This window comes from Staurois parvus, unplaced genomic scaffold, assembly GCF_062004578.1.
Source record: "Staurois parvus isolate SC_StPar_1 unplaced genomic scaffold, SC_StPar_1.0 ptg000946l, whole genome shotgun sequence".
In the NCBI taxonomy this organism is placed as follows: domain Eukaryota; kingdom Metazoa; phylum Chordata; class Amphibia; order Anura; family Ranidae; genus Staurois; species Staurois parvus.
Window position 1 is genome coordinate 1371162 of NW_028318742.1, and position 18598 is coordinate 1389759.

General features: G+C 42.8%; 1 protein-coding gene across 1 annotated transcript in view; it reads right to left on the bottom strand.

Annotated features, from left to right (window-relative positions):
* Nucleotides 1-18598, bottom strand: part of EPG5 (ectopic P-granules 5 autophagy tethering factor) — a 210699-nt gene that overhangs the window by 98117 nt on the left and 93984 nt on the right. Inside the window, exons 14-18 of the mRNA XM_089656878.1 lie at nucleotides 17970-18134; nucleotides 16862-16981; nucleotides 7169-7407; nucleotides 4254-4394; nucleotides 276-420 (exon numbers count right to left, since the gene is read on the bottom strand). Coding sequence (XP_089513004.1) covers nucleotides 276-420; nucleotides 4254-4394; nucleotides 7169-7407; nucleotides 16862-16981; nucleotides 17970-18134 — 810 coding nt within the window. The remainder of the gene's footprint in view (nucleotides 1-275; nucleotides 421-4253; nucleotides 4395-7168; nucleotides 7408-16861; nucleotides 16982-17969; nucleotides 18135-18598) is intronic.

The window sequence follows — 18598 nt, forward strand, 5'->3', positions numbered from 1 at the left end:
TAATAATAACTCCTCATTGGCCTACTCTTCCTACCAATCCATCCCCCAGAGTTACTACTTTTTGTACCACTAGTCCCTCCCTCCTAGATTGTAAGCTCTGAGGAGCAGAGCCCTCCTCACCCTCTTGTATTAAACTGTATTGTTGCTGTATTGTCTCCCATTATATTGTAAAGCGCTGAGCAAACTATTGGTGCCATAAATCCTGTATAATAATAATAATAATAATAATAACTGGTATGGCCTTCAATCCTCTCCTCCGACAATCCCTTACTCACCTGGATCATGTTAGTGAGTAGCTTCACATTCTCCCCATAGTTGATGGAAGTCAGGTGCTGGGTGACCTTGTGAGTCATCTGCATAGTCATCCCCTGAGGAACTCCACTGTCCAGCTGCAGGAAGAGCTGTATATAGGACAAAAACCTGAACAGGAGAGGACAAGATGAGAAAACTCAGAGGACCTACATAAACTTTAGAGCCATCGTTTTCATATCTATAATACCAATACAGCTAAATGTTATTCCATCACACAGAGAAGAACCAACCACTATACATGCAGGCAATTTAAAAACAACTCCAAGCAAAAAGGTTTAAAAGATAAAAAAAAAAGACCACAGAGGGGTAAAAATAAGAAAAGCAGCTCAGGCTGCAATTCTTACATTTATTCCAGGGCGGTTGCCTTAGATGTCCTCAGTCTCCTGAGTTGAAGGACACCCATCGTCATTCAATGCGGTGACTCAAGGACATCCACCATCACTCAATATGGTGAGATACGGTGACTGCAGGCTGACACTATGGGCAACACTGCTCTTTTCATCATCAAGTACTGCTGACAGCCAGTAGCAGATCAGAACAAGAAGAGAACCCAGTGCATCATGTGACCGACCTGAAAATTTTGGGCTAAGTCTAGAGACAAAGGTAGAGGAGCCCCAGAGAAGTCTACAAAGCTGTAATGCAAATGCACATTCAGGGCATAGGGAGCTCACGGTACTGAATGTAAACAATCTCCAGAGGCCACAGTCGTCAGATCGAGGTAAGCATGCATCTGTGGTGAGGGAGGGTGGGATCGGGTAGTCAAGGCAAAGAGGCAAAAAGGATAAGTGTACTTCATTTTAAAGTGCACTTATCCTTTAGGACAAATTGCATTTAGCCTTTTTGCCCTGACTTGACCTAACTCACCATACTTCACAGATACGTACGTACCTCCATCCACTAGCCATGGTTTTTGGTGTTTTTTTACATCCAACGCCGCAAGCATCACCTTCCTCACCACACCTGGGGCATTACCGCCCGTCCTGAGGCCAGAGATGAAGGGATCTACAGTGTTTCCAGAAAGTTTTCACAGTGCTTAACTTTTGCCACATTTTGTTATGTTACAGCCTTTTTTCAAAATGAATTAAATTCATTGTTTTCCTCAACATTCTACAAAGAATACCGCATAATGACAATGTGAAAGAAGTTCGTTTTGAAATCTTTGCAATTTATTAAAAATAAAAAAAATGAAAAAAAAAACCCATGTACATAAGTATTCACAGCCTTTCCTCAATACTTTGTTGAAGCTCCTTTAGCACCAATTACAGCCTCAAGTCGTTTGGAGTATGATGCTACAAGCTTGGCACACCTATTTTTGGGCAATTTCTCCCATTCTTCTTTGCAGTACCTCTCAAGCTCCATTAGGTTGGATGGGGAGCGTCGGTGCACAGCCATTTTCAGATCTCTCCAGAGATGTTCAATCGAGTTCAAGTCTGGGCTCTGGCTGGACCACTCCAGGACATTCACAGAGTTGGCCCATAGCCACTCCTTTGTTATGTGGGCTGTGTGCTTAGGGTCATTGTCCTGTTAAAAGATGAACCACTGCCCCAGTCTAAGGTCCAGAGTGCTCTGGAACAAGTTTTCATCAAGGATAGCTCTGTACATTGTTGCATTCATCTTTCCTTCAATCCTGACTAGTCTCCAAGTTCCTGCTGATGAAAAACATCACCACAGCATGATGCTGCCACCACCATGCTTCACTGTAGGGATGGTATTGGCCAGGTGGTGATCAGTGCCAGGTTTCCTTCAGATATGGCGCTTGGCATTCAGGCCAAAGAGTTCAATCTTTGTTTCATCAGACCAGAGAGTTTTGTTTCTCATGGTCTGAGTCCCTCAGGTGCCTTTTGGCAAACTCCAGGTGGGCTGCTATTTGCCTTTCACTAAGGAGTGGCTTCCATCTGGCCACTCTACCATACAGGCCTGATTGGTGGAGTGCTGCAGAGATGGTTGTTCTTCTGGAAGGTTCTCCTCTCTCTTGGTTACCTCCCTGGCTAAGGTCCTTCTCCCTCAATCGCTCAATTTAGCCGGGTGGCCTGCTCTAAGAAGATTCCTGTTGTTTCCAAACTTCTTCCATTTACAGGTGATGGAGGCCACTGTGCTCATTGGGACCTTCAATGCTGCAGAAAATTTTCTGTACCCTTCCCCAGATCTGTGCCTTGATACAATCCTGTCTCGGAGGTCTACGGACAATTCCTTGGACTTCATGGCTCGGTTTGTGCTCTGACATGCACTGTTACCTGTGGGACCTTCTATAGACAGGTTTATGCCTTTCCTAATCATGTCCAATCAACTAAATTTCAAACAGATGGACTCCAATCAAGTCGTGGAAACATCTCAAGGATGCTCAGTGCCAACAGTATGCACTAGAGCTCAATTTTGAGTGTCATGGCAAAGGCAATGAATACTTATGTAAATGTTTTTTTTTATGTTTTTTATTTTTGATAAATTGCAAAGATTTCAAAACGAACTTCTTTGAAGTTGTCATTATGGAGTATTGTTTGTAGAATGTTGAGGAAAAAAATGAATTATGATGCACAGCTTTACTGTTTAGGCTTGGAATAAGCCTGTAACATAACACAATGTGGCAAAAGTTAAGCACAGTGAATACTTTCTGGATGCACTGGATATATGTCCATAGAAGTCTATGGGGCACTAGTGCACCGGTGCAGCCTAAACAGTAAAGCTGGCATCAAAATTCAGCTGGGTCAGCAGGGACCAGTCGAATTATATTCTGTGTGTAGCCCTCTCTGTTCAATAAAGCAGAGCATTAGCTTAGCTTCTGTCCAACAGTCCCGATGGAAAACCTTTTTCAATCAGCGGCTTGCAGCCAATGGCTGGTCAGTGTATTCTGACAGCAAGGGAGTGCACACTGCCAGAATACATTAGAACAGCATGGGAATTCCTGCATCCACCTTGTGTGGTTGAATGAAATCAAAAACTAACAGTGTGTATCTGGCCTAAAGCAGTGGGGAATATTATAAAAAAAAAAAAAAAAAAACAACCTTTCTCCTTGCAAGGTGAAGGTATAATGTGCTAATATGCATCGCACACTAGCACTCTATGAAAGACTTGGAAGGCTGACGGCCATCTTTGTAAGTGTGCTGCCAATACTGATGTATCCACTTGGATGTTTCTTCTCTTATAATAAAATACTACACTATCAGTACTCCCGTTGTGGCTTGTATTAATAATAATAATAATAATATTTGCGAGCCATTACATTTCAAGGTGGAACATATCCTTTTTGGCAACCTATATCCTTGGTGGAGAGGTACTAGCGGAGCTGTCCCTATGTGCTGTGAGGGTCCAGTGAGTTAGGTCTGGAGCTTTTCCCTGTAAGCTGTCAGTGAGCCAGCGGAGTTCCTTTATATTGGATATGATTCTATGTGCAATATCATTGTGCTTCTGATGAGTGCAATCCCACAGCAAACCCTTATCACGGAGTCACGTGCACGGAGATTTTACAGAACACTTTGGACTTATATTTATTCATCTTTATATTTATTCATCTTTAAATTTATTCATCATTATTTACAAGTGTATCACTGCAATCATTTGTTTGAAATTATTCAACATTGTCACCATTGGAAATTCCAGTCACGAATTATTTCGTCAACATCTGCCGATACACTATATGTGTTGTGGTCACTTTAGCACTCATTAATTTTGCGCTTCACCTTATATACATTTGTCACTTTCAATAATTAAGCGCTGAATTATTTATTTTATGAAAGATTACCTTTAAACTCTGAACACCTGTCGCGTGCCCAGTGGCCAGGAACAGGGTAAGGAATTATTGTAGGGGGTCCAACTGTTGGACCAAGCCCACCAGGCTCCATTTATAAATTTGAAAAATACTACTCAGGAGAGCAACCTTTAAGAGAGTTTACACAGTCCATTTAAACACTTGCTTGTTTAGGGTTAGAATAGAGAAGAGGACTCACAGCTCATTTTTCAGTAGATAGCTGGGACATGGATAAAACATGGGCAGGATTTTATCTAGGATATGGACCACGGCACGCAGATGTCTTGCTTGCACCAGCTCTCCCACCATCATCACACCTTCCGCACAGAACTTGTCCACACTGTGGAGACAAAAGAAGTCAAACAAGATGGAAGCCAAAGCCTAGATATGAACAAAGACACAGAGGAAAACCCTGACTACATGTCTGACTTTTGTGCCTCAAGCTGCTCTAAGATCATTGACTTCTCCATCACGTCCAACAACGCCACCATCAAACCCGCCCTGCAGGCCAGAGTACTTGGTGTCATTCTGGACTCCAACCTATCCTTCCAGCCCCAAGTCCAATCTTTACCAAACTCATGCAGACTCCACCTCCGCAACATCGCCAAAATCCGCACGTTCCTAACCCCAGAAACCACTAAACAGCTCATCCACTCCCTCATCATATCACGACTCGACTACTGCAACTCCCTCCTCACTGGCCTGCCTCGCCACTGGCTATCCCCGCTTCAGTCCATCCTGAATACGGCTGCCAGACTCATTCACCTTTCCAACCGCTCCGTTTCCGCCACCCCCCTCTGCCAATCCCTCCACTGGCTTCCGATTGCACAACGGATCAAATTAAAAATCCTAACACTGATGTACAAAGCCGTCCACCATACTGCCCCGAACTACATCATTGACCTAATATCCAAGTACCGCCCAGCACGCACACTCCGCTCCTCACAAGACCTCCTTCTCTCTAGTTCCCTGGTCTCCTCCTCCCATGCCCGCCTCCAGGACTTCTCCAGGGTGTCACCCATCCTCTGGAAATCCCTGCCCCAACCCATCAGATTATCACCTACTCTCCTCTCCTTTAGGCGCACCCTGAAAACCCATCTCTTCAGGGAAGCCTACCCCACCCCCTGCTAACTTGCCGACCTCCTCCACTCTTCCTACCACTCCATCCCCCACAGCTATCTCCACCTGTACCACCATCCCCTCCCTCCTAGATTGTAAGCTCCAAAGAGCAGGGCCCTCGATCCCCTCATGTTCTGCATTGTATTGTTATTGTTCTGTCACATGTTCTGTCCCCCTTTGTAATGTACAGCGCTGAGCGAACTATTGGCGCTTTATAAATACTGTATAATAATAATAAACAAATCTTTCACAAATAAACCTGGGCAATTAAAAAAATTAAGGCCCATTTACAACACTGTGCTGCGGTAAAACATGGTATGTACATTGGTGCACTGTGGTGCTGATCATTGTGAATGAAACCCCAACACACCGCAATGGAGAGTACCATACTAACATGTGTTGCAATGTACTGCGCAAGCAAAATGCAGCAGTTCTGCTTCTTGGATCATCACCCTGGTACGTTAAGCAGCCCATTTAACTAAACGGGGTGACTATTTGCAACGCACAATATTGTGCATGCATAAATGCACCACAACGGTCCATTCTGATGTGACTGTGCCCTTAACCTCCCTGGCGGTATGATCATGTCAGGAATTTTGTGCTGAAAGCGGTACCATTTTTTTGCATGGAAATATGTAGTTTTTAATTGTAGGCTGTAATTTTTAGGAATAACTCACTGAAATCTGTCCGAACAAGAGTCTATTAAACATTCCGGATATGATAAAACTTGAAACACAAAATCATAAATTATAATTTAATTAATAATCATAAAAAATAATAATATAATAATAATCAATTTAATTCAATAATATAATCAAACCAAAAACACTGAAATTTGAAATACAGAGGCAAATTCGCACATCGCTGAGCAAAGTCGCAAAATCGTTTTCAGTGTCTGATGACGAATTTCCCCACAAATCATTATCACTCAATTCTGCAAGTGGTTCTGATTTACTATCGCTGTTCTAAAACCGCTTTTGATGTAAAGGGACGCTTTTTGGCCGCCATGGACTTTTCTAAGTTTCCAGGCAGAAAGAACAGTCAAAATGCAGGCAGGGCACAGGACAAAGCAATGGGGACAAAATGTATGTGAAATGCAGTGAAAAAGCAATGACAGCAAAAATGTCATTTTTTAAAAATTTCAAATTTCCCGCCGGTTCCGCCGCCCGAACGTTCCGACGTCACGGGGACCGGAACACAGAAGTCAGATGCCGGCATCCGCCGGAGGAGATGGACGGGGACGCTGCAGGGGACACATCGTGGGAGCGAAGGACAAGGTAAGTGCTGCAGGGACCCCCTGAGCAACGCCGCATGGTAAGCCCGAGTGTAGCTCGGGGTTACCGTTCTTGGTATAGAAATTCTACCCCGAGCTACACTCGGGAAAACCGCTAAGGAGGTTAAAGACTGAGCCATACGGTTTCTTACTTAGCTGTAGTGATTAGCTTTTTTTACAGCAAGTTATGTGTTAGACATCTCTATCTATCCATTCAGTTGTATCCGACCCTTGGCGATTGCATGGACCGTCACTCGTAAGCGACTTTTTCCATGAATTCTCTTAGCAATTATTTTAAAGGGTAGGTTGCCAGGTCTTTCCCCAACCCCTACCATGCAGGAGATCCCGCATGGCCAGGGATGAAACTAGGACAATTTAGACAGGAGCCAATTAACCTACCAACATGTCTTTGGAGTGTGGGAGGAAACCGGAGCTCCCGGAGGAAACCCACGTGAGCACAGGGAGAACATGCAAACTCCATGCAGGAGGCGCCATGGTTGGGAATCGAACCCATGACCCATTTACTGCAAGGCAGACGTGCTAACCACTAAGCCACTGTGCCGCCCGTGTTAGACATATATAGGTTTATTTCTGTTATTTGATACAACTTGTCTCCTACTGCATTGTATGTCAGAAGTTTGGTTTTCTATGGCAGGGGATGGAGGTCAAAGGATACAAAAAGGAACAGGCATCAAAGAGAACACCGGACAAAGCTAACTCACGTGTGCCCAACCGAGGCCGAGGCCAGAGCAATGTAACAACCAATTGGGACACTGGATTTCACGGCCTTCAGAACGGGATGTAGTACGTTCGCTTCCGTCAGATCTGGCACAGCATCGCACAGCTGCTCGGGACGGTCGTTCCTGTGTAACTTAAGTCTCAAGACCAAATCCCAGGCCCACTGGTTAAAGGAGGCTTCCGGGGTCTGTCCTGTCCGGACAATGCTGGCCAGGTAAGAAACCTAATGGAAAGCATACAATGACAGGATTAAACTGGCTGTGGTATTCAACTGCTGTTAGCATTCCAAAATATCAAGGAAAGACAGTATCTTTTTTTTTTTTTTTAATAAAAGATGTTATATATTCTGAAAGCCTGTTATGACACCTCTTCCCTACCACTCCCACAATAGTCCTCGCCAGGATGAACATGCATTCATCCTGAACCTAAGGCATACTGGGAATACATTCTACAGAAGCTTGCAAATAGGCAGTTTAGAAAATTCTTTCGCAAAAAAGTTTGTTTATTCCCCAATAACATGCCTGCCTGTTGGTAACTTCCACTTTAAGTTTGAATACATATCTGTGGAACCTCACATTTATGTAAAATAAAAAGAACTGAATGGGAATAGTTGGAACCCCTGTACGGTTATCTGTGTCTAGTTTTCTCTTCATTTCCTGCCCCAGAAACACAACAGAAAGGAAAAAAATCTCCCTAAAGTGAGCAGTAAACCCTTCTTTATTGTTACCAGCAAGGTTACAAAGTTATATATTTATAAATGTAGCGCTCCCTAAAAAATATATTAATACATACTTATAATTTGTGATGAACACATAATATAATCAAACCATACTTTTATAGATGTATGTACTTGCCGTCTAATCTCTTCTGGTGCCGAGTGACGTCGTAGCCCCACCCCATTATTTTAAATGTGAGTGCAATAGAGATTGGTATTGGAATAAAACATATTGTTTTAAGGATAAAGCACTATGTCTCCTATTTTCATTTATTGCTGAGGAACGAATGAGGAGGAGATAATCAGGAGGAGATAAGCAGGTGATTTCTGGCAGATCAAGGAGGGCTTAATCCCTGCAGGGATATCCAGCTAATAAGGGGCTTACCGAGGTATCCACAGGAAAGATCACATATCCATGATATGCTACAGCTGTTCCAGCAGGTTCCAGGTTGTGTGAACCACAAGCGTGTGTAACCTATTTTTTAGGCATAGAAGGAGGTGAGCGCACAATCTTACTGGTTGGAGGATCACGGAAAGTCACTATTTCATGATTAATAAGTCACCACATCACGATTTTTGGATCACTTATTGAGTGATGGGACTATATAATTTTTAGAGTAAAGTAATAATCACAAATTTTTTTGTATTTTTATTTTTTATTCATTTAAATCATGTCACTATAATTGTTTTATCTATAAAAGTATGGTTTTATTATATTATGTGTTCATCACAAATTATAAGTATGTATTAATATAATTTTTAGGGAGCGCTACATTTATAAATATATTATTAGGTTGCACAGTTTGAGTTATGTGTTAAATGTTGGCGATCCATAGAAACACTTTATTGAGTATATAGTTTGGCTCGCAAGTCACACACATTTTTTTCAAGGTTACAAAGTTACATATATAGTTACATAGTTAGTCTGGCTGAAAAAAGACAAAAGTCCATCCAGTTCAACCATTAAAGAAAAAAAAAAAAGTTATAATCCTGTACCCACAGTTGATTCAGAGGAAGGCAACAAAACTCAGCAAAGCATGATCCAATTTGTTCCTGAAGGGAAAAAAATCCTTCCTGATCCCCTGAGAGGCCATTAGATATTTCCTGGATCAACTTTACGTATAAATGTATAAAAGGTGTCCCCATTAAAAGGTCTCCCTTCACCTCCTGACATTTATAAAGTTTTGCATTTTGTATCAAATTCAGTCCCAGTGACAGAGGTCGCCAGGACTAATAGAATGGGTAAATCTCCCCAGCTGGGATACAAGCAGCAGTTTAAACCTGACAGAAGGTCAAACCCTTTCCAACTCTGTACAAAGCCCCTGGCGGCATTAAAAGAAACTCACAATGTCAAAAGAGGTTATATGACAGGGGCATGAAAGTTAGAGGGGGAGGGGCCTGAATATGGTGCCGGCCGGTGGTACGTGTTAGGAGCTCCGGTCACCGCCGAGGATGCTAGAGAGAGTGGAGCGGTAAAAATCCTTGCGATTGGTGCTGCCCGGGCCGCGGAACCATGCTGAAGAGACCCGTTACTGTAAAGGCCCCCGTGTTCGGCTGGAGAGGAGACAGTGGAGAATGGATACCGCTCAGTGGAGCGGGGCAGAGGCGGAGCCCGGCAGTGAAGGCAGGGGCGGCTGCGAGGGCGGCTTGCAGGCGGCATTGCCTGGCTGCCTAGCCGACAGAGGAAGAGTCGGGCAGCCGCAATTGAGAGAGATGGACAGAGCTGGGATCGGGGCCCACTGTGCACTCTGCGAGAGAGAGGATAGGTCGTGGAGGAGCCAGACATCTCTGCTCAAGATACTACGGGAGGTCCTGTGGGAGCTGACAGGTGCACCCTGGAGGAGGGAGTTTGGAGCGGCGTGAGGAAGGTCGGCTAATACCCCTGGTCACCCCAAAATCGAAGTGGCACTGCATACAGTCACGTTGAAGTTGTGTGGGCTGAAGAAAGGTTGGACAATTGTATGGGGGGGGGTGGGAGATGGGAGGAGAGTGGGGATGGGAGGGGATGGGAGGAGAGTGGGGAGGGAGGGGATGGGAGGAGAGTGGGGAGGGAGGGGATGGGAGGAGAGTGGGGAGGGAGGGGATGGGAGGAGAGTGGGGAGGGAAGGGATGGGAGGAGAGTGGGGAGGGAAGGGATGGGAGGAGAGTGGGGATGGGAGGAGAGTGGGGAGGGAAGGGTTGGGGGGAAAGGGGGAGAGAAAGTAGTAGAATTTGTCTAGTAGTTTTTTGCTGGGTTAGAAGTGTCATACTAAGGCCCCATGTACATAGGACACTACTGAACGATGGAAACTGTGGAAAACGTAGGTTAAAAAAGTCTGTTTAGCAGTTTTTGCATAACGTGTTTATGCGCGTTTGCGTTTAGAAGCGTTTTTTAAAGATAAGCACAGGAGAACCTTCCAAATGCCCAGAATGCACTGAAAAGTGGTAAATTATAAACTATTTCAGACTGTTTCAGAGAAATACAGAGAGTAGAAGCAGAGACAGCAGTAAGTGTTGAGATTAGTTTAGGTGTAAGTTGCTCATTAACATTTCTTTTGTTTCCAAGGGTGGGAAAGGTGTCTGGTGGGGGGAGTCATTAAGGCCACCTGGCAGGGGGTCTTCATGAGGAATTTGAGGTGTGAATGGTCATTAACATATCTTGTTTCCAAGGGTGGGAGAGGTCTGAGGTGTGAATTGGTCATTACAATGTGTGACAAGCTTGGTAGGAACATCCTGTGTTCAGTGTTTTGTCCATCTGAGTACCTTGAAAATGCTTTGCATGCATTTTTCATGATGAAAAAAGACTCTGGACAGCATCGGGAACTGGAAGAATTAAAAAAATGCAAACGCTTATTAACGCAATTTGACGCATTTACAAGCAATGGAAACGCTGATAAAATCTACTGCTGAATGCAAGTTTTCTGCGTTCAAAAAAACAACTGTAAACTCAAATGCCTGTAAACGACTGTAAAGGACGATGTGTACATGGACACATAGGAAAACATTAGGGAGAGTTCAGGGGCTGCTGAAAAAAAACCGCTGAACAGCTCCTAAACCTGAGTTTATCAGCTGAAGTGTACATGAGCCCTAAGATTTATACCTAGGTAGAGTGGAAGAAAAGGAGAAGAAAAAAAAAAAAGAGGATGGAGGATGGGCAGGTAGTTAATTTTATAATTTACAATGTAAAAGGATTAAATTCCCAGGTAAACTATTCCCAGGTATACTAAGGGAAATACATCAACGTTCGATGGACGTAGTGATCCTACAAGAGGCACATCTAACTTATGATACAAGAATTAAGTTACAATCTAAAAACTACCCAGTTTGGTATTATGCTGACTCACCAGTAAGAAAAGCAATGTGGGTAAGCTATTGGAATGGCAAAAAAACACGAGATTCACTATAGAAGATAGATTGGTGGACCCAGATGGACGATTTTTGTTTTTGAGGGGGAAATTATATGAAATGGGATACAGACTCGCAAATATTTACAGCACAAATAAGAACCCAATCATGTTTTTAGAGGAGATGTTAAGGAAATTGATGGATTTTAAGAAAAGTAAATTGATTGTAGCAGGGGAGCTTAACTTCTGTATGGATCCTAAGGTGGATACATCATCGAATGTACAGAGGGATGGAGGAAGACGTTTAAGATAAATAAAAAAGAAATTACACCAATATCAACTGGTAGAAGCATGGAGAATAAAACACTTCGGGATAAAGGACTATACGTTCTATTCCTCTGTACATGCAACATACTCTAAACGGGACTATATAATGATAGAAGAGAGATTATTGGAATCATTGATTAAATCCAATATCGAGGTTACATCATTATCAGATCATGCACCAGTTACAATGAGACTGAAAGTGGGGAAGGAATATAATAAAATGTATGCATGGAAATTAAATGAAACACATATACAAGATCAGGAGACGGAAATAAGAATACAAAAAGAAATAGAGCAATACTTTCAAACAAATGAAACAGAAGAGGTATCAAGTGTGATGATTTGGGAAGCCCATAAGGCGTATATAAGAGGTGTCCTGACTTCCATAGGGGCGGAAAAACTGAAAAAACTACAGGAGAAGATCAAAATAATAATAAAGGAATTACAAGAATTGGAGCAAACACATAAAAAAGAATGGAGACTGTAATACAACAAAAAATAATATTAAAAAGAGAAGAATTAAGTCGTTTATTTGAACAGGAGACAAATAGGGCCTTTAATATGGTGCTGAGAGAAAGATATCAATGGGGAAATAAATCCGGGAAATATTTGGCAAGGCTGGTGAGGAAAAAGAAATCAGTAAATTATATAGAAAACATTAAAGATAAAACAGGAGAACCAGTACATTTAACTAAATCAATCGAGAGTGTATTTCAAATATATTATAGCTCCCTTTACGCAGTAACCTCAAAGAACTTGAGAATGGGAGGAGAATAGAAATAAAAAAAATTCAAACATATTTAGAGAAAGAGGCGTTACCTAAAATAGAAGAAGAATGATTGGCAATGTTAGATAGACCAATAATACAAGAAGACATATTTGAAGCCCCTAGGAGCACACAAACAAAAGCCAGGGGCCAGATGGATACACTGTAAGATACTATAGGAGGTTTAAAGAGCAACTAGTCCCGAATGCGTTTGGAGAGGGAACGCAAATAAGGAAAGAATCTTTGCTGGCACACATAACAATCATTCCTAAAGAAGGTAAAGATCCGTCTCAATGTGCCAGCTATAGACCAATAGCATTATTGAATATAGATATAAAACTGTATGCAAAAGTGATTGCCAACAGGATGAAAGATTTAATGCCTGAACGGATTTATATAGACCAAGTGGGGTTTATACCGGGAAGAGAAGGTAGAGACAATGGTCTGAGTAAGAAGGAGAAATTCCCAGTATTATATCTGTCAATAGACGCTGAAAAAACATTCGACAAGGTGGACTGGAAATTTATGATGAGTACTCTAGGAGTGATAGGACTGAGGCCAAAAATGATTAAGTGGATAAAAGCTTTATATAGCTATCCTTCTGCAGTGGTGAAGGTTAATGGATCATTGTCAGACCCCTTTGACATGTGTAATGGAACAAGACAAGGATGCCCACTTTCACTGCTCCTATTTATATTATCCTTAGAACCCTTGTTAGCAACGGTACAGCAGAGTGTAACTATAAAGGGGTTACAAATTGGTGAAATAGAACATAAAGTGGCAGCGTATGCAGATGATATGTAGGGAACCCCATTACCAAATCTTATGAGAATATTAAAACATTATGGAGATTTATCAAATTTTAAAATTAACCTCTCCAAATCAGAGATATTGGATATTAATCTATCGAAAGTAGAAAGACAGTCTCTACAAGAAAAGTTCGCATTTACCTGGAGGGATAAAGAACTTAATTATTTAGGAGTTAAGTTGACTCCGTCACTTAAGAATATATACCAGACAAACTACATCCCATTATTGAATGAGGTTAAGGATGAGCTGAGGAAGATTTCAAAAAGATCACCATCTTGGATAGGACAAATAAATATGGTAAAGATGGTGATAATGCCTAAGATCCTGTATAAATTCCAAATGTTGCCAATATATTTGCTGAAAAAACTTATTTTAGGGTTCTAAAAAGAATGATAATGAGATATATATGGGCAAATAAAAAATCAAGGGTGAAATACGAAGTATTATGTAAAGATAAAATAAGTGGGGGATTAAATGTGCCGGATCTTAAAAGATATTATATTGCAGTCCTATTATCATGAGTAATGGATTGGGTACACAATGCACAAGGGAAAAGTTGGGTGGGGATTGAACAAATGTTAAGTGAAGCTCAAGTAAAATAAGATTATTTGGGTTCCACAACAATATTGATTGTTGTCAGAAAACACTAGCACGTTAACAAAAAATGTATTTAAGGTATGGGATTTAATTCACAAACAAAATGGATGGGGATCTAATTCAGCCTTTCTAAACCAAGGTGCCCAGGCACCCTGGGGGGATTTGAGGTTTCTTCAGGGGTGCCTTTGCAAAATGTCTAAAAATTGACCAAAATGTGAATACAAGCCAGTGGGTGGAACAAGCCTGCCTTTTAGTTACACAAAGCCACAGGTCTTCATTGTGCACCATTACAACCTTCTAGCCATCGGCATCCTGACAACCAATGACATCATCAGTTGGTAAGGTGGATGTCAGCTGCCTGCACAACATCCTAGTTTGACCCTCCCCTGCCCCCCTCTATCAGTGCTGGGGTCACATTAGCTCAGTGATGGAGAAAAACTGAGGGAGAAGAGAAACACTGGAATACCATTCAGTACCAGTGTGCAAAAGTGTATTTGCTTTGGAAAAGTAAGTCACCTCTAATGTTGGGTGTCCTACATGTGTGGATGTTGCTGTGTTATATAAAACTATTAGTTTTTCACATTTTAGAATGGGGTGCCTCAAGACTGTCCATACTTTTAATGGGTGCTTTGACTAACAAAAGGTTGAGAAATACTGGTCTAATTCACTATTAATACCACTGGAAGGAACACATTTTTTTTTGCTGGGTAAAACTACTATAGCAGAAACCTGGATGAAAGATAGGAATGTATAATTAAAGGATATTATGAGTAATGGAGAAATATGCACATTTCACGAGTTGAAACAAAAAAGGGACATGGTTTATGTATTTGATGATTGGCCGTATATTCAATTAAAGCATTTTGTCACATCTCTCCCACAACCACTGAGGGGGGTTAGAAATATGTATCCATTTGAGCAACTGTTAAACTCAAATGGAACACAAAAACATGGTACCTCATGTATGTATAAGATATTGACTATGATATCTGAACCGGCTATTCAAGTATTCATAGGGAAATGGGAAAAGGAGTTGAGAATGCAGCTGAGTGAGAAACAGAGAAGGAAAGTGCTTAGAATGGTACATGAGGCAGTAGATATGAATATTGTAGAGATGAACTATAAATTACTATCAAGATGGTACATAACTCCTAGTAGAGCACAAACAACACCCAGAGAATTCTATGTATTGCTGGAGGAAATGTGGGAGGGTGGGTACAATAACATATATATGGTGGGAATGTCCGAAAATCCAGGAATTCTGACAGGAGGTAATACAACAAATAGGTGAGATTATAGGGGAAAGCATACGGAGAGATCCATAGATGTGTATTTCAGAATACCGATTTAACAACGAAACAGTATAGAAACACAATGACACCCAAAACCGCAAAAGGGTTGATCCCTAAATTCTGAAAGGCCCAAGAGAACCCAAGAATAAAAGATTGGATAAAACGAGTAGAATTTATATATAGGAACGAAGAACTATAGTTTTTTTGCAAAAGATTAAATGGGTATATTTAGAAAGATCTGGGAAAAGTGGGGAGAATTTAAAACTTCACAGAGATTTGTAGAATTGATGGAATAGAAGGGAAAGGGAAGATATACAATAAAGAAGTAAGAGTAACAAGTGGATATAATGAGCAGAGGATAGTTTTGGAGATAGAGGACAATCGTACAGGTGAGAAGAAACTACTAGAAAAGAAAAAAAAATAAATAAATAGAAATTGAAATGTGAGGGGTATGAAGGGGTGGGATATGAATGGGTGTGAAGGGGTGGGATATGAAGGGGTGGGAAGGGGTGAGATATGAAGGAGTGGCAAGGGGTGGGATATGAAGGGGTGGGATATGAAGGGGTGGGATATGAAGGGGTGGGATATGAAGGGGTGGGATATAAAGGGGTGGGATATGAAGGGGTGGGATATGAAGGGGTGGGATATGAAGGGGTGGGATATGAAGAAGTGGGATATGAAGAAGTGGGCTATGAAGGGGTGGGATATAAAGGGGTGGGATATGAAGGGGTGGGATATGAAGGGGTGGGATATGAAGGGGTGGGATATGAAGGGGTGGGATATGAAGGGGTGGGATAGGAAGGGGTGGGATAGGAAGGGGTGGGATAGGAAGGGGTGGGATAGGAAGGGGTGGGATAGGAAGAGGTGGGATAGGGAGGGGTGGGATAGGAAAGGGTGGGATAGGAAAGGGTGGGATAGGAAAGGGTGGGATAGGAAAGGGTGGGATAGGAAGGGGTGGGATAGGAAGGGGTGGGATAGGAAGGGGTGGGAAGGGTTTGGATATGAAGGGGTGGGAAGGGTTTGGATATGAAGGGGTGGGAAGGGTTGGGATATGAAGGGGTGGGAAGGGTTGGGATAGGAAGGGGATGGGATAGGAAGGGATGGGATAGGAAGGGGATGGGATAGGAAGGAGATGGGATAGGAAGGGGTGGGATAGGAAGGGGTGGGATAGGAAGGGGTGGGATAGGAAGGGGTGGGATATGAAGAGGTGGGATAAGGTGGGATATGAAGGGGTGGGATATGAAGGGGTGGGAAGGGTTGGGATAGGAAGGGGTGGGAAGGGGTGAGATAGGAAGGGATGGGATAGGAAGGGGTGGTATAGGAAGGGGTGGGATAGGAAGGGGTGGGAAGGGGTGGGATAGGAAGGGGTGGGAAGGGGTGGGATATGAAGAAGGGGTATGAAGGGGTGGGATGGAGGGGTATGAAGGGGTGCGGTGGGGTGGGCCTGGGGGGTAATGAAGGGGGGGTATGAAGAGGTGGGATGGGGGGGTATGAATGGGTGGGATGGGGGGTATGAAGAGGTGGGATGGGGGGGTATGAATGGGTGGGATGGGGGGTAAGAAGGGGTGGGATGGGGGGGTATGAAGGGGTGGGATGGGAGGGGTATGAAGGGGTGGGATGAGGGGGGTATGAAGGGTTGGGGTGGGCTGCGGGGGTATGAAGGGGTGGGGTGGGCTGCGGGGGTATGATGGAAAAATTGTAAAAAAATGTTTGACTATTAAGTTTAATGTATTTATTAAAGTGGTTTTGTATTTAATAAAAAGATTTTAAAAAAAGATGACAATCATGCTCATGGCAGGAGACACATCCAGAAATAAGAGTGAAATTCTTATTTTAGATGAACTAACCTGTTTAATACTCTCGGATATGATCCCTGTGTAAGGTTTGTCTGAGATATACTTCTGGTAAGCCTCTAGAACCATTAGAGACACCTCTACATGTACAGTGTGATCCAGGTGCAGGATTTTCTGTGTGGGAAACAGTCACAATATCATAATATCATCAAATATCAGTATGCCATCTCAAAGAACATTATTCATGGTGCATTTTCAAAGTGCCCCTACCCCTTTAAATTCCAGTGTTAGTATTTGTAATTAGAAAAAAAAAAAACACACATCCTGCAGTCATTTAGCCAGTCTGGTGACATCATCACATTTTCCTCAGGTGGCGGAGGGCGGGCATTCTACCAAGACTGACCAGGGCTCACCTAATGACAAGTGAGCGCAGCTCAGCCTGTGTAATAAAGTGCCCCCTAGGGGGACAGGCTGGGCCCAGAGGAAATGGGCAGAATGACATGACTGTCATTCTGCCTGAAGAGAGCTGCTGGCAATGGACTGAGGAGGAAGCCAGGGACAGCAATAGAGCATGAAAAAGATAAGAAATACTTGGGAATTTTTATTTTTTTAACGCTGTGGGGTTATAAAAAACAAAGTTTAAAAAATGACTGGAGTTCCATTTTAACACATTTATTTGGGGTTTTGTTTTACTAGAAAACACATATGGGAGATTAGTTTAAAGTGGAACTCTGATCATGTGATCCGGAAAAAAAAATGCCTCCAAACTAACCAATGGCTGGCGCGCGCACACGCGCACACACGCACGCACACACACACACAAAAGAATGCTTACCTTAACCTATGGTCCTGCGATTTTTCACCCCACCAGTCCAATTGTGATGACCAAACTGAAAAAGCCACTTATCTTGCTGGTCAGCAACGGGTCTTCTCACCCCACCCCCTTGCAGGCATCATCCCCTATGCATGCTCATCAGTGCAGGGCCAGCAGTGGAGGACTAGAACACTGACTGTCCCAGAACCACAGATTAAAGTAATTATTCAAAAAGCTGCAGGTTACGGAATAAATGGGGGGGGGACAGTTTTTTTTTAGTCAATTGTCTGAAATTGTGTTATAATACAAATGCTCTCATTAAAAATGTATTGGTTATTGTCTTCATACCGAGTCACCAGTGCCCCAGTTGAGGCCCTCCAGGATGATACAAGCCAGTTTGTTCTCCACTTCCGAGAGGTTGTGGTTGATCAGCCAATCCCTGATGACGCTGATTTCTGTGGCGCTCGGCTTCCAGCAGTGTAAGGGCAATTCTTTAAACAAGTACAGGGAGACCTAATAAAAGGAACAGCAACACAGGTGACGTTTTAAAATCCTTTTTAGAAACTTGTACTGAGACAAATACAGAGGACACCATTGGTAAAACACAGACAAAAAAAGTTTAAATGCTTACCTGTGGTGTTTCCCTTTCCAGATTTTTTCATTTTTAATTCTCTTGTAATGTGCCCAGAAAGACTCAATTTCCTTAGCACAAATAAATCCTTCCCCCCGCATGACACAGCCCTCTCCTGTTTTGGGAGTGTCTAATTACTGTCTGTGCTGACCCAGATCCTCTGCACTTCCCCTCACCTCTCTATGTAACCTTTTAAACAGCAGTCAGGGTAGAGGGAAGGGGAATACTATAGAGCACAGGTATCAAACACAAGGCCCGTGGGCCAAATCCGGCCCTCCAGGCCATTTCATGTGGCCCTTGCACCTCTCCTGCAGGTACTCCCTTGTCTCCGCCCCCACCTTGGCTC